General features: G+C 38.9%; 1 protein-coding gene across 1 annotated transcript in view; it reads left to right on the top strand.

The window, feature by feature from the left end:
- The window catches only part of DGKK (diacylglycerol kinase kappa), a 164,938-nt gene that overhangs the window by 87,764 nt on the left and 59,888 nt on the right, over positions 1-17,286 (top strand). The window contains exons 2-4 of the mRNA XM_053580723.1: positions 2,405-2,515; positions 4,195-4,275; positions 6,126-6,230. Coding sequence (XP_053436698.1) covers positions 2,405-2,515; positions 4,195-4,275; positions 6,126-6,230 — 297 coding nt within the window. The remainder of the gene's footprint in view (positions 1-2,404; positions 2,516-4,194; positions 4,276-6,125; positions 6,231-17,286) is intronic.

Here is a 17,286-nt window from a genome sequence, read left to right as displayed (position 1 = left end):
GGAAGCACAACTACTACTTGAGACTTTACCTTACAAATGCAAACGATGTAACCTAATCTATATACCCTTATATTAATGCAAAACAAATTTTAAAAAGACGTCTTTAGCAGAAGAAAAGAGTAAATAGGACTGACTAGGTATCAAGAAGACTTGGTGCGGAGGAGTATATAAATAGAGGTGAGAGAGTTCAGATATAGAAAACTAAATGTCATCATTGAGAGTTTGTACTACAGGCCACCTGGCCAGAGACAGGAAAGGAACATCATTTTTAACGCTTAGACAAGAGTTGTTTTCTCATTATGACTCAATTTCAACAATTTAAATATACCACTCTCTCTGCAACTTCCTTCCTTCCCACAAGACCTTATTGTTCTCTTTGTTCTGATTCCTAAGCACCATTCTTTTGCATCTCAAGGGTGGGACAATAACCTTGAAGTTCCCTGAAATTATCAAGAGGGCTCTGGTAAATTGTGATTGCTCATGAATTGACTTTTCAGTTGAGATGCAGAGTTCAGTTTCTCTGTCCATTAGCACTAGCTAATTTGTTAGACAATTGAACACAGTGTATAAATGTGTGAGTGTGTTAAGAGAACAAGAATGGCAAAGAATTGCTTAGATCATGGTCCGAAACTCAAAGGCTTGCTGAGTTAGCTGCTACTCAGTTCCAACAGATTGCTACCATGTGAGAATATTAGTTCAATATTACCACTTTATTTTTTTTTTTAAGAGACAGGATCTTGCTCTGTCAAGGGTGGTGGTGTGCAATAGTGTAAATAGTTCACTGCAACCTCAAACTCCTGGGCTCAAGTCATCCTCCTGCCTTGGCCTCTCAAGTAGCTAGGACTACACATGTAAGCTACTGGGCCTGGCCTATTCTTATTTTTAAAAAAGAAACAGGAAATCTAGATTTTTGTATGAAATCTTATACCTTTTAAATATTATCAACTAATTAAAACCTTTGAAAAACTCTAGGTAGGTCAAACAAAACACTCCCAATGGTGAATTCTAATTTAGATGATGAATGAAATTCATGGTAGAGCCTTGATTTGGTGACTTAAACTCAGTCTGGCCCTTTGTCTATTAATTATGGGTTTGGTTCCAGTTAATGAGGGTGAGTATTTCTTCCAAATGGCAACTTTGTTTATTGGTGTTTTTTTTATTTATTTAGACAGAGTGTCACCCCCAGTAGAACACCATGGTGTCATAGCTCACAGCAACCACAAACTCTTGAGCTCAAGTGATTCTCTTGCCTCAGCCTCCCAAGTAGTAGCTGGGACTACAGGTGCCCACCGCAACGCCTGGCTATTTTTAGAGATGGGGTCTTGCTCTGGCTCAGGCTGGTCTCAAACTTGTGAGCTCCGGTGATCCACCCACCCTCAGCGTCCCAGAGTGCTGGGATTACAGGCATGAGTGAGCCACTGCACTGGGCCAAATGGCAATCTTGCATGTTGGTTTGTATCCTGTAATTTAAACTCAGAACTTTCTCGGTGATGCAAATGATAAGCAGACTCTAAGCTTGGTTAGGGTCAGTCTGTTCAGCAAGTAGCTGGAAAATCAGTGGTTAGATTATGAGATATGTAAAGAAAGTAACCAGAAGGTGGATCTTTTTTGGTGTCCCTTTTGTGCACTTGTTCCCTCATCATATCATGAATCCACTGAAGGTCATGGGAAAGACTTTGGATTTGGTTCTAAAAGTTTTGAGAAGCTACTGGAGGCTTGTGAGCAGGGCAGGGACATGATCCAACTTAATATTCAAGAAACACTATAAAAGAGCTGATAGTAAGGCTCTATCTAGAGCAGTGGTTCTCAACCTGTGGGTCACGACCCCTTTGTAACAATGAAAATACATCCTGCATATCAGATATTTACATTACAATTCATAACAGTAGCAAAATTACAGTTATGAAGTAGCAATGAAAATAATTTTATGGTTGGGGGTCACCACAACATGAGGAACTGTATTAAAGGGTCATGGCATCAGAAGGCATTAGGAAGGTTGAGAACCAACCACCGATCTAGAGCCACAAGGAAACAGCCAAAAAATCTGCCTTTACACCGTTTTCCTCTACCACTCATTCTTTCCTAGGAACATTGTTCTTCTGTTTATGTGTTCATGTCCCTCCCCACTAACCCATACCACAAATGGAGATGTACTCCATGGTTCTTGGGCTGTGTATCCTAAGAAACATGAAGCCCATGTCAATCTGAATGTGTTATCCAAGGGTAACCAATGCCTTTTCTGACTGAACTAATTTCATTGTCTTCCTGCCTGGGCTTCGGGCCATTTCTCAGATATGTTACAGAGATAGCGTCTGCTAGATATTTGATCTTTCCATCTGAGAGAACAAGTGATACAGTCTTGAAAATTTATCTAATTACTCAACACTATGTTTCTATCTTTCAGAAAATACTGAAGGAAGGACCTCTGCTGAAGAACTGTAACTCCTTCAAGAGATGGAAGCTTAGATACTTTCTGGTTCGAGGACAGAAGCTCTGCTTTGCACACCACCCCGCGGTAATGTATACAATCTTGTCAGTTGGGTTAGTGGGTAGGTACCAGGAAACATTAATGTGTAGAGATGGACCAATAGGTAAAGACACACTGGCAAACATTAGGGTGGAAATTGAAATACTCTATTCTTTTTTTTAATTTGTCCTTTTGGGCCATATGAGGGACACTTTTCTCTTCTTCCCCCCTCTTGTTTTCCTTTCATTTCCTAGTTTCCCTGCTTAGCTTTTGCACCCAATGCCAACTACATAACTTGTGGGGCCCAGTGCAAATGAAACTACAGTCCCCTTATTCAAAAAACAGGGGAAAGTTCCATTAAAGACACTAACATTTAAGGCTTTATATTTACACTAAAATACAAAGCAATGAGTTGTCATGGCATTTTTTATTAGTTATTTAGCATCATTCTAAGTAAATAATTTTCTTAAATAATTAGTATGAATCTTACCATTTATCTTTACACTTGTATACTGTACTAGTTTTAAATGCAAATGTAAAAGCATTTACATTAATTCATATGAAGAATTATCAAAATTATGCAATTTTTATTTATCAATAGTAGCACATGCATGCATATATATTTTCACCAGTACACAGAACTACATAAAACTAGCTCAACTGTTTTTATTTCACTACTTGATACTTGCACATTCTACTAATACTTTCTGACTGAAAAGAAAAATGACTATGGGTTACCCTATCTTTCCTTTTCCTCTGATGGCATTATTTTTAGCACAAATGGTTGGCTAACCCAGGGAGATAACATGAATAAAGAAGAATACAATAGGGCTCCTTGGTTATTCACATTTCTTAGAAACTATGGCCTTTTTTCTATGTTTGAAGCAAGTTCTGGTTCCAATAGAAAGTGTGGCCTCTCAGGGCTGTCAGCTGCCCCACTTAGTCCTAGATGTAACACACTTACCTTGTACTTGCTTTTGAGTTCTGCTAAACTTCTACATATCATGGGTCTACTGGAATTCTATGCTCATTTGCATCACAAATGCAAACGGAGAGACAAGACCTAGGGTAAAAATACACATTGTGCATATTTCCTCTGTTCATATGCATGATCCACTGTCCCATTGGACTTTACTTGCCAAATACAAGCTCAAAAATAAAATTATTAAGAATTTCAAGATGGCAACAGCAGAGCATTAAAACAAGTGTTTGGCCCTTCTGAACATGAAGCCCTGTGTGACTGTTCAGGTTGCATACCAGTGAATCCAGCCCTGTCTGTATCCATTACACTGATTTCCTCCTGATGGGTGGGTGGTATCTATCATTACCAGTGTATAAAGATTCACAAGCCTCAAATTGGATGGGACTAGCAACACTGCCAAAGATTGACACCCAATAAAATAAGAGCCAACAGGAATCTGCTCCACTAAGCCATATCCCATTATCTTCTCCAGCATGAATCTTTATGTTGCTGACTAATCCAAGCCTCCCTATAAATCCACATAAATGTTTAGAGAAGAGTTATGTTTTGATTTAGTTTGATTTGTCTTTTGTCACATGATATTTCACAAAAAATCACATTGCAAAATAAATCCCAGCCCACAAGCCAGAGAAATGATTGTATCATGCCTGTCAGTGAATGTATGTGTATGTATATGCTTTTAAATGTCTTTTTTGCCTCATTAATCGTATGGTTCCTTGTCCCTCTCCCTCTTGTATCTTTCTAGTTTGCACTCTTTGAAACAATTGATCTGTCTCAGGTTGCGGTGGCAGAAACCAGCTGTAGAAATCTTTGCCACAGTTTTTGTGTAAGTAAGACTGGGAATGACTGAATGGGCAGTGGTGGGGGCTAGCTGGAAAGAAGCCATATCCATTTGTTACCTCTTTGATCTTCAGAGTTTCGAAGACTCCTTTGATCCTAAAGTGTTATTATTCATACAAAAATGTTGAATAATTGAAAAGCCCACTGATGGGGAGAAAAGTGATGGTCTTTTCCCCTATCTCTAGCCTAATACTAAGCTAAGCTGATTTCAGAGGGTGATGTGTGTGTGTGTGCGTGTGTGTGTGACTCTTACAAAATCAGTCCTTCTGGTGAAGGTGCTTTAGAAGAGTGTCACTGGGAGACTTTCAAGAGACTTGTAATATGCTATAGAAATTAGCATGATAATCAAGTTACATGACATCCTCTCCTTTGATAAGGAAGATAAGAACCTAAATCTAAATTGAAACCTACCCCATATTGAGATTACTGATGAGAATACCTCAAAGGAAGCAGAGGATTTTCTAGGAAAGTATTCAAGGGGTTGATGCAGTTGAAATGTCATAGGCTTTATTCATTCAAGTGAATCCAGACCAAAAAACTCACTGAAAAAATAACAAGTCTCTTGGCCCAGAAATTCTTCTACCCAGCTCCTCTCAGAAGTGTCAGCATCAGTGGTGGGTTCTAGAGACTGGAGTTCCTCTTTAGTCACGTAGAGGATGGCACTTAGCAGACCAAAGAGCTACAGACCAAATACCTAACTTCCATGGCTGGTCCATGTTTTATACTCCTTTGAAAATAGAACAGCTGGATCAAAGAAGGAGACCTTGTTTTTATTTCTCTCATTGAATCACATTGACCCAAGGTAAAGCTGAGGGCTCTGTTGACCAGACTTAAAAACCTAAACCTTTGGGTGATAAGCCTATATGCTAATGTTTTTAGTCTCCATTTTATAAAGAAATTCCAAGAACTAGGCCTCCCCTTAGCCTAATTAAAGTACAAAGGCACTGCACATCAGTCCCACCCAAGAATGAATGTGGACCAAAGGAGTGGCCATTATCATTATTCCAAATAGTTCCTATTTCCATTTACTACAGAATCACTCTGCGACATACAAATGGAGAAATAAATTGCATGTTGATGTGGTGAGTTCTAGCTCCAAGATGAAGTGGGCTGGTAGTAGGGCCATAGAAACAATGACTATCCATGTTTCTTTCTGTCTTCTGGGAAAAGACCAAGTCCTGCCCCTGATCTATATCTATTAGACCTTTAGCATGGCTTTCTTATTATTCCTGCCTGGGTGCTGGCACTAAGCAGGATTAAGAGAAATGAGTATAAAATTCTATTCTGATTGTGTCTTCCCTTAAGAAAAAAATAAACTAGATTTTTGGACATTTCACTCTCCTCCCATACAAAAAGAGGCACACTCTGATGAAGCATATGCACTTTTACCACTTTAAGAAGACAGAGCAGCAGGAAGCAAGTGGAGGACCTCACTTGAGTAATAGATGGGTGCATGGTTTAGTATTTAAAAGCATGAATTCTGGAGCCAAATAATCTGGCTTAGTTTTTTAGCTGTGGGTTAACCTGGGAAAATCATTTACCTTTCTTTGCCTTAGTATTTGTGGCTATGAAATAAGAAAAGTAATAATGCCTATTTCTTGGGGTTGTAACGAAGATTGAATAAAATAATATACACTAGGGGCTTTAGAATAGTTCCTGGCACATAGTAAGTACCATGAAAGTGTTAGTTATTATTATTTTGGATGGGTATCTAAGGAGCTAAAAGTGGCCCTTGGATTGTACTTGGTAGATTTGTCTAATTTCTTAGAGAGTTCACAAACTTTGGTAGAAAAGTTGTGGAGTGAGAACCAGCTGACAATCTCACTTTTTGTTTAGGTTATTACACCGCAGCGACAAGTCACCCTGGCTGCACCCAACCGGAAAGACATGGAAGAATGGATCAATGTCATAAAAACCGTCCAACAGGGAGAAATTCATAAGGTAAGGAAACTAGTAGATAATCCATACCATTCTCATGGGTAAATAATTAATTGCATCAGTCAAGCAACCTTTCAAACAGGGAAAAAGTAATATGGAAGCAGAGATTATCTATTTATGAATTCTAGGTAGATACCATTAGGAAACCTGTTTGGAACTATTCATAAATAGGAGTAATTCATTTAGACTTAGACCTTTGTAAGTATGTGGTATAGATACTTTGGTACACATCCACTTGATATGTAGATCTCAATGTGTCCCAATGAATGAGGCACTCAAGATGTATGTCAGCAGCTAACCCAGACACATTTAGGTCAGGAAAACTGCAATCAGAACTCTTGACTTGAACCTCCTGCATGACTAAATAATGACTAAGGAAACTGAAGCTCAAAAAAGGAAGGAACCAAACCAAAGTAAAATAACTACTCAGTAGCAAATTCAGAATTTGGACCGAGGCTATGTGACTCCAAAGCCTATGTCCTTAACCACTATGCAATTTTGCCTTTTTATTTCCTGTCCACCACAAAAAAAATGTAGTGTGAAGAGCAAGGAGCAGTACTCCACAAAGCTCAGTAGGGCTCTTTTTCTCCCTGGCAATGCCAAATCACTGGCCACTGATCCCAATAACAAGAGGTGACACCATTCAAACTCTGCAATGCACTCTGTCTGCTCTTCTGCAGATATACTACCACAGTTAGAAGTTATATAAGTTTCAAGAGGGGAGGGACTTGGACCATTTATTTAACTTAGAGCAGTGTCTGGCATAGAGCAGAGGCTCAATAATTTTTTTCAAATGAATATATGAATGTGAGGTGAGGGCAATCTTGAAGTCAGGGTTTAGGATGAACCCTGGATTTGCTTAAAGCAAAGTTCTGCTGGGGAGGTATTTAAGATAAACAGGATGATAAATCCAGCCTTTAAAAGAACTTGATACAGGAAATAACTAGCAACAGGCAGAGGATTGTTATAGCCATTTGGGATAAGCAGTATGTGATGTGGTTTGGTAATAATTGGGTTTAGAAATAAAAATAATGCTGTTGAGAATAGCCTTCCATCCCTATTACCCTAGAATTTCTCAGGCTACTGACCACTGAGTCTCATAATTATACATTCTGCTACCTATGGCTATGATGGGGGAACATAATGAAATGGCTATCTCGTGGCCTCTCCACATGCCATTAAGGCATCTCCAAGGCCTACATTGTATATGCTTAAATGAGAGATCCTTTGCTTAGCATCTGATGATGATCTTTATATGACTTAGCACTCAAAATTTTACTCCTTTGTTATTTTCTTCCTCTTTTACTGATAGAGAAGCACAATTGCAACCCCCCCCCAGCCTCCCCACCACTATCCCACCCCTGCCAGCCATGAGGCCACTATGGCACAGCATTGGAAGTAGCCACAAAAAGTTGTGACTTCCATGCTCTGCTCCCATCTTCACCCCTGTGGACGAATCTCTTGGATTATCTCTATTCAAATTGGAATGCTTCTCATGAATCATATACCATTTTAAATTTGGCACAAAAGGTCACATATTATATTTTGAATTTTAATTTTTAGTCTAAGAATGCAAAAATAGCTAGAGAAAGTCACTAGATAATTGATGTGCCAGTCCTGACTTCATTGAATTAAACACATAGGTAACCAGCACAAACTAGAAAGGAAAAACAAATCTGCCTATTTACTTTCTTGAAAGAGTTGTAAGTATCAAGTTGTAATCACAACCACTATGAAGATACTTCTGGGACCTAAATCTATGAAGGAACACTTTTAGCTGATAGTGAAATGTCTCACCACCAGCTTCTTAGCAATTCATCTTGCTTAAGACTTAAACAGTCAAATATATGTATGTACCTTATCTCTAATGTATGTATGTATGTATGTACCTTATCTCTAAAGGTCCCTTATGTCCTCTGTCACTACCAATGCCTGATAAATAGGGTGAGAGAATATTAATCATGTACTCAGTGGTCTATTAAAGTGGTGACATAGTAACTGGATAATCTATTGGAAAATAGTCAGTACACATTAATGAGCCAACCCCTAACTAGGTACCCAGTCCTATTTCGCAGAGTTGGAAAGAAAGGTACAATCCTGGCTCCTAGCTTCAATAAGCTTCTTAGGTAATTGGAGAGAAAATATATATACAAAATAAAGAGTTAAATGACAATACTCAAGATAAATGACAGTTCTCAGAAATGTATGATTGACTGCCAGATGAATGAAACAGACAAGCAAGTGGCATAGGAGTTCAGCAGAGGAAGAGATAAGTGTGGGCTAGAGTCCTCTGGGAAGAGTTAATAGAGGAGAGATTTAAGACTGACTTTGAAAGATAAATAGGATTTTATAAGTGGCAGGGGACTAGGGGTTGGGGGGGGAAGTCCTGAGCAAAGGAACTAGTATAAGCAAAAGCTGAGAAGAACCTTTTTGGCTTATGGGCCCAGCACACTTCTGCTGCGTCACTCTGTTACTCAGAAGAACCTTTTTGGAATAGAGTGAAATGGGAATCCATTTCACCAGAAGAGTTTGAGAAAGTTAGTTTAGAGAGGTAGCATGGATATGATTGTGGAGAATTTTTAATGCCAAGATAAAAAGACGAGAAGATTTGCAATATGATCTAAATTCATTCAGTTTAGGAATGGATTGGCAAGGGAAGAGAATGGATCAGAGGGATACTTTAGAAATATAGGTTGAATTATACAAGGGAAAAACTAGAGGCCAAAATTTCAGAGAAGAGGCTATAGATTAATTTAGGCAACACAGATTTAAACCGCAGAATGATGATAGAAAGGGAGGACAAATAATAGATACTGAGTTGGTATCAAGAGAAAACCTAAATATAAGAAAGAGGCAAAGAGAGAGGAGTCACAAGCAGATGAAAGGTTTGAGCCTGGGGGATATAAAAAAAGAATATAAAGGAGAAAATTAAAAACAAGGAGCTGCTTGGAAGACTAAATTAAAGGTTAGCCCTTTCTAATAAATTAACATGGAGTCATTGACTATGGGAAGAGAAATTACATTAAAAGTCATCTACACTCCAGATTATACATTCTAGAGCATCTGGAGATTGTAATTCATGTAGCCTTTATTTAAACTCTTCCAAAGATAGGAAACTAAATTTCTTGTAAAAGAAAAGATGGGGGGGGTGGAGCAAGATGGCAGCCGAGTAACAGCTTCCTTGCACCTGGCCACCGTGAGTCTGAGGATATAGGACTCCAGGCATCTCTGGCTGGTGGGATCTGCCTCTCATCACCACTGAGAGGATACAGGGAGTCAGCGAGAGACTTCTGCACCCCAAGAGGAGGACTAAAACAGTGGAAAACCGGCAAGTGGTTGCATGCGTTCAATCCGTCTAAACCCGCCCACAACTTCCACAGGCAAGAGAACTTAAAGAGCAAGAGGAAGTGAAAGGAAAATTAGGGCAAGGAAACAGATTAAAGAAATCACCCATGAGGAAGAATCAGCAGAAAACTCCAGGCACCATGAAGAACCAATCCAGAACAAACCCGCCAAGGGACCATGAGGTAGCTACTGCAGAGGATTCCACCTATACAGAAATGTTAGGAATGACAGAAAGGGAATTTAGAATACACATGTTGAAAACAATGAAAGAAATGATGGAAACAATGAAGGAAACTGCTAATAAAGTGGAAAATAACCAAAAGGAAATCCAAAAAAAGAATCAAATCAGAGATGAACGATATGAAGAATATAAAAAGGATATAGCAGAGCTGAAGGAAATGAAACAGTCAATCAGGGAACTTAAAGATGGAATGGAAAGTATCAGCAACAGGTTAGACCATGCAGAAGAAAGAATTTCAGAGGTAGAAGACAAAGTTTTTGAGATAACTCAGATAGTAAAAGAGGCAGAAAAGAAGAGAGAGAAAGCAGAACGTTCACTGTCAGAATTATGGGACTTTATGAAGCGTTCCAACATACGAGTTATAGGAATTCCAGAAGGGGAAGAAGAATGCCCCAGAGGAATGGAAGCCATACTAGAGAATCTTATAAAAGAAAATTTCCCAAATATCACCAAAGATTCTGACACACTGCTTTCAGAGGGCTATCGGACCCCAGGTCGCCTCAACTCTAACCGAGCTTCTCCAAGACACATTGTGATGAACCTGTCCAAAGTCAAGACAAAAGAAAAGATTCTGCAAGCTGCCAGGAGTAAGCGCCAGTTGACCTACAGGGGCAAATCCATCACAGTGACCGCAGACTTCTCTAATGAAACTTTCCAAGCAAGAAGACAATGGTCAACTACCTTTAATCTACTTAAACAGAAAAATTTCCAGCCCAGAATTCTGTACCCTGCTAAGCTAAGCTTCAAAATTGATGGAGAAATCAAATCATTTACGGATATACTCACATTGAGGAAATTCACCACAACAAGACCAGCTCTACAGGAAATACTTCAACCTATTCTGCACACTGACCACCACAATGGATCAGCAGAAATGTAAGAACTCAGAGATTAAAGGACAGAACCGAACTTCCACACTGATGCAAAAGATAAAACTAAGCAATGGACTCTCACAAAATAAGACGAATAGAATACTACCACACTTATCAATTATCTCAATAAATGTTAATGGCTTGAATTCCCCACTGAATAGACATAGATTGGTTCACTGGATTAAAAAACACAAGCCATCCATTTGCTGTCTGCAAGAAACACACCTGGCTTCAAAAGACAAATTAAAGCTCCGAGTCAAGGGTTGGAAGACAATTTTTCAGGCAAATGGAATTCAGAAGAAAAGAGGAGTTGCAATCTTATTTTCAGATACATGTGGATTTAAAGCAACTAAAGTCAAAAAAGACAAAGATGGTCACTTTATATTGGTCAAGGGAAAAATACAACAAGAAGACATTTCAATTCTAAATATCTATGCACCCAATTTGAATGCTCCCAGATTCTTGAAACAGACCTTACTCAGTCTGAGCAATATGATATCTGATAATACCATAATAACAGGGGACCTTAACACTCCTCTTACAGAGCTGGACAGATCCTCTAAACAGAAATTAAACAAGGATCTAAGAGACTTAAATGAGACCCTAGAACAACTGTGCTTGATAGACGCATATAGAACACTCCATCCCAAAGATAAAGAATATACATTCTTCTCATCACCCCATGGAACATTCTCCAAAATTGATCATATCCTGGGACACAAAACAATTATCAACAGAATCAAAAGAATTGAAATTTTACCTTGTATCTTCTCAGACCATAAGGCACTAAAGGTGGAACTCAACTCTAACAAAAATGCTCGACTCCACCCAAAGGCATGGAAACTAAACAATCTTCTGTTGAATAACAGATGGGTGCAGGAAGAAATAAAACAGGAAATCATTAACTTCCTTGAGCACAACAACAATGAAGACACAAGCTACCAAAACCTGTGGGATACTGGAAAAGCAGTTTTGAGAGGAAAATTCATCGCTTTAGATGCCTACATTAGAAAAACAGAAATAGAGCGCATCAACAATCTCACAAGAGATCTTATGGAATTGGAAAAAGAAGAACAATCTAAGCCTAAACTCAGTAGAAGAAAAGAAATATCCAAAATCAAATCAGAGATCAATGAAATTGAAAACAAAAGAATCATTCAGAAAATTAATGAAACAAGGAGTTGGTTTTTTGAAAAAATAAATAAAATAGATAAACCATTGGCCAGACTAACGAGGAATAGAAAAGTAAAATCTCTAGTAACCTCAATCAGAAATGATAAAGGGGAAATAACAACTGATCCCACAGAGATACAAGAGATCATCTCTGAATACTACCAGAAACTCTATGCCCAGAAATTTGACAATCTGAAAGAAATGGATCAATATTTGGAATCACACCCTCTCCCTAGACTCAGCCAGGAAGAAATAGAGCTCCTGAACAGACCAATTTCAAGCACTGAGATCAAAGAAACAATAAAAAAGCTTCCAACCAAAAAATGCCCTGGTCCAGATGGCTTCACTCCAGAATTCTATCAAGCCTTCAAGGAAGAGCTTATTCCTGTACTGCAGAAATTATTCCAAAAAATTGAGGAAGAAGGAATCTTCCCCAACACATTCTATGAAGCAAACATCACCCTGATACCAAAACCAGGAAAAGACCCAAACAAAAAGAAGAATTTCAGACCAATCTCACTCATGAACATAGACGCAAAAATTCTCAACAAAATCCTAGCCAATAGATTACAGCTTATCATCAAAAAAGTCATTCATCATGACCAAGAAGGCTTCATCCCAGGGATGCAAGGCTGGTTTAACGTGTATATACGCAAGTCTATAAACGTTATCCACCATATTAACAGAGGCAAAAATAAAGATCACATGATCCTCTCAATAGATGCAGAAAAAGCATTTGATAAAAGCCAGCATCCTTTTCTAATTAGAACACTGAAGAGTATAGGCATAGGTGGCACATTTCTAAAACTGATTGAAGCTATCTATGACAAATCCACAGCCAATATTTTACTGAATGGAGTAAAACTGAAAGCTTTTCCTCTTAGAACTGGAACCAGACAAGGTTGTCCTCTGTCACCTTTACTATTCAACATAGTGCTGGAAGTTCTAGCCAATACAATTAGGCAAGACAAGGAAATAAAGGGAATCCAAATGGGAGCAGAGGAGGTCAAACTCTCCCTCTTTGCTGACGACATGATCTTATACTTAGAGAACCCCAAAGAATCAACCACAAGACTCCTAGAAGTCATTAAAAAATACAGTAATGCTTCAGGATATAAAATCAATGTCCACAAGTCAGTAGCCTTTGTGTACACCAATAACAGTCAAGATGAGAAGCTAATTAAGGACACAACTCCCTTCACCATAGTCTCAAAGAAAATGAAATACCTAGGAATATACCTAACGAAGGAGGTGAAGGACCTCTATAAAGAAAACTATGAAATCCTCAGAAAGGAAATAGCAGAGGATATTAACAAATGGAAGAACACACCATGCTCATGGATGGGAAGAATCAACATTGTTAAAATGTCTATACTTCCCAAAGCAATCTACCTATTGAATGCCATTCCTATCAAAATACCTACATCGTACTTTCAAGATTTGGAAAAAATGATTCTGCGTTTTGTACGGAACCGGAAAAAACCCCGTATAGGTAAGGCAGTTCTCTGTAACAAAAATAAAGCTGGGGGCATCAGCATACCAGATTTTAGTCTGTACTACAAAGCCATAGTGCTCAAGACAGCATGGTACTGGCACAAAAACAGAGACATAGACACTTGGAATCAAATTGAAAACCAAGAAATGAAACTAACATTTTACAACCACCTAATCTTTGATAAACCAAACAAGAACTTACCTTGGGGAAAAGACTCCCTATTCAATAAATGGTGTTGGGAGAACTCGATGTCTACATGTAAAAGACTGAAACTGGACCCACACCTTTCCCCACTCACAAAAATTGATTCGAGATGGATAAAGGACTTAAACTTAAGGCATGAAACAATAAAAATCCTCAAAGAAAGCATAGGAAAAACACTGGAAGATATTGGCCTGGGGAAAGACTTCATGAAGAAGACTGCCATGGCAATTGCAACAACAACAAAAATAAACAAATGGGACTTCATTCAACTGAAAAGCTTCTGTACAGCTAAGGAGACAATAACCAAAGCAAGGAGACAACCTACACAATGGGAAAGGATATTTGCATATTTTCAATCAGACAAAAGCTTGATAACTAGGATCTATAGAGAACTCAAATTAATCCACATGAAAAAAGCCAACAATCCTTTATATCAATGGGCAAGAGACATGAATAGAACTTTCTCTAAAGACGACAGACGAATGGCTAACAAACACATGAAAAAATGTTCATCATCTCTATATATTAGAGAAATGCAAATCAAAACAACCCTGAGATATCATCTAACCCCAGTGAGAATGGCCCACATCACAAAATCTCAAAACTGCAGATGCTGGCGTGGATGTGGAGAGAAGGGAACACTTTTACACTGCTGGTGGGACTGCAAACTAGTACAACCTTTCTGGAAGGAAGTATGGAGAAACCTCAAAGCTCTCAAGCTAGACCTCCCATTTGATCCTGCAATCCCATTACTGGGCATCTACCCAGAAGGAAAGAAATCCTTTTATCATAAGGACACTTGTACTAGACTGTTTATTGCAGCTCAATTTACAATCGCCAAAATGTGGAAACAGCCTAAATGCCCACCAACCCAAGAATGGATTAACAAGCTGTGGTATATGTATACCATGGAATACTATTCAGCCATTAAAAAAAATGGAGACTTTACATCCTTTGTATTAACCTGGATGGACGTGGAAGACATTATTCTTAGTAAAGCATCACAAGAATGGAGAAGCATGAATCCTATGTACTCAATTTTGATATGAGGACAATTAATGACAATTATGGTTATGGGGGGGAAACAGAGGGAAGGAGGGAGGTGGGTGGGGCCTTGGTGTGTGTCACACTTTATGGGGGCAAGACATGATTGCAAGAGGGACTTTACCTAACAATTGCAATCAGTGTAACCTGGCTTATTGTACCCTCAATGAATCCCCAACAATAAAAAAAAAATAAAAAAGAAAAGATAGGGAACTAAATTTCTTGTAAAAGAATCTATTCAATGTTCCTAAAGCTCTAAATCTTAAGTTTTTCTTAAACTTTGATATAGTAGAAGAAAAAACTTTCTAACATTCACTGTAAGCTGCAGGAATGGCATCCGCTGCCTCTTGAGGTGAAAAGTTCCTCTCACTGGAAATATTACAAACAAACTACAAGGTGTCCCAAAAGTTGCCCATAAGGTTACCATACATAGGGAAAATGGGAAATTGTAGCTAAATTTATCTTTATTTACAAAATATTCATTATGAAATTTTACATGGAGGCGGCCAACATGTAAAGAATATTTTGTAAAATTTTGTAATAAATATTTTGTAAATAAAGGTACATTTAGCTACAATTTCCCATTTTCCCTATATATGGTGACTCTATGAGCAACTTTTAGGACATCCTCTATTTAAACAACTCCTTGTCAAGATGTGATAAATTATTTTTTCAAGTGAGCAAAGTAAATGAACTCCAACATTCTTTCAACTTGAAAAGCTTATGATTCCAAGATTTCATTAAGCAGTTGAGAAAACACCCTCAGAGAGGTTAAGTTTTCTTGCCTAAAATCATATAGTTCATTCCAACAGAATTAAGACTGTAGCTCTTCTAACCCTTAATGTATGTTCTTGGAAGCACATCTTCAATTCTGCCTAATTAATTCTCTTATTTCTTTCCTGTAATCCCCAACCTTTGTGATTATGGTGTAAGAATACTATGCTAGACAACTGAATTGTATATAGATCCACAAATAACTTCGGATTGGCTAAATGACCCTGGATCATTCACTGTGTCTCCAGGGCTAGTGGTTTGCTCAGGCTGAACCCAGTTTACACTTGTCCCACTATAACTATTTATAGTTCTCTTTTCACTGTTGAAAGTGTTCTGGGGTGCCGCCCCCATATACCGAGGGTGGTGAGTTCAAACTCAGCCTCAGCCAAACTGCAACAAAAAAAATAGCTGGGTGTTGTGGCGGGCGCCTGCAGTCCCAGCTTCTCAGGAAGCTGAGGGAAGAGAATCGCCTAAGCCCAGGAGTTGGAGGTTGCTGTGAGCTGTGTGATGCGATGGCACTCTACTGAGGGCGATAAAGTGAGACTCTGTCTCTACAAAAAAAAAACTGTTCTGATTTGAACAACATAGTTACCCTACCAATGGCCATTCTAGGAGGCCCTAAAATTCTTCTGTAATTACTCAAACCTTGATAGAATCGAGCAGTTGAAGTCATGTTACAGCATAAACCACCGACTTTGTTTTATCTAAATTCAATCTGTCATCATATAAGCCATCCCAAACAAGAGTCCTTTAAGGAGTTTCATCTGTAGAAGATTTAATACTTTGTGGGATGTGTCATCTGAGACTTTTATGCACTTTGCAAACACTTAATTTTAAAATCCACACATTTGGAAAGTGCTTTAAAGTAATAAAACACCTAGACTTTCATATAACTAATAGATAAATAATTGATGTACATATCTGAGTTCTGGATTATGTTGAAAGGGACCCAGGATACACTTAGCTACCATCAGTAGTGATGTCTTAAGGTTGCTATAACAAAAGTATCATAGACTAGGTGGCTTAAACAACAAACACTTATTTCTTACACTTCTGGAAGCTGGGGAATCCAAGATCAAGGTGCTGGCAGATTCAGTACCTCGTGAGGGTCTACTTCCTCATTCATTGAAGACCATCTTCCCCTTGTGTCCTCATATGGTAGAAAAGGGAGCAAGAGAGCTCTCCTCTCCTCCTCCCAACCTCTGGCCTAAGGCAGAGGTGTAGGTTTTAGCTCTCAAAAAGAGTAAGGGGGTTTTAAAGAGACAGAAAACATTTTTGCCCTTTTACTCACCGAGATCCTTGTTCCAGTGCAGCAGGCTACTGCGTGACCAGGTCCCGATGTTTCTCTGAGCTGGCCGGCTGCCTCCAGTAGCTTCTTCACCTTTTCCCTCGTATCCAGGTCCCTGTTCGGGCACCACGTGACCCGGCCCGCGGGTCAGTGGACAGGGATACCTGGAGGAGGGGGTGAGAATGAAAAAGGGGCAAGGGGCGTGAAGAATGGAGACAAGACAGGAGTCTGATCAAGTCTCATTTATTGCAAAGTTCTTCCAGGGTATATAAGGGTAGGTGAAGGAGGAGGTTTACGTCACCAGGTATCCAAGCAACCTGGCCTTGGTGTAGATAAGTTCCAAACGGCAAGCTTCCAAGTTTCGCTCACGTGATCTACGAGAAGAGGCCTGGCGTTTGCAGGGAAATAGAAACTTAGGCCTAGCATTTGCAGGGAAATAGAAACTTAAGTCTGTTAGTACCGGAAATAGCACTTGGCCTACAAAATAGATGCTGTGATGTCAGCCTTCCACACATTTTCTTCCATTCTTGAGATACCTTACTAACAAGAATATGTTCCAGCTCCATCCATGTAAACATGAAAGAGGTAAAGTCTCCATCTTTCTTTAAGGCTGCATAATATTC

The sequence above is a fragment of the Nycticebus coucang genome, chromosome X, assembly GCF_027406575.1.
Source record: "Nycticebus coucang isolate mNycCou1 chromosome X, mNycCou1.pri, whole genome shotgun sequence".
Classification (NCBI taxonomy): Eukaryota; Metazoa; Chordata; class Mammalia; order Primates; family Lorisidae; genus Nycticebus; species Nycticebus coucang.
Note: the sequence above shows the minus strand (reverse complement) of the source record. Positions and strands in the feature narration are given on the sequence as shown.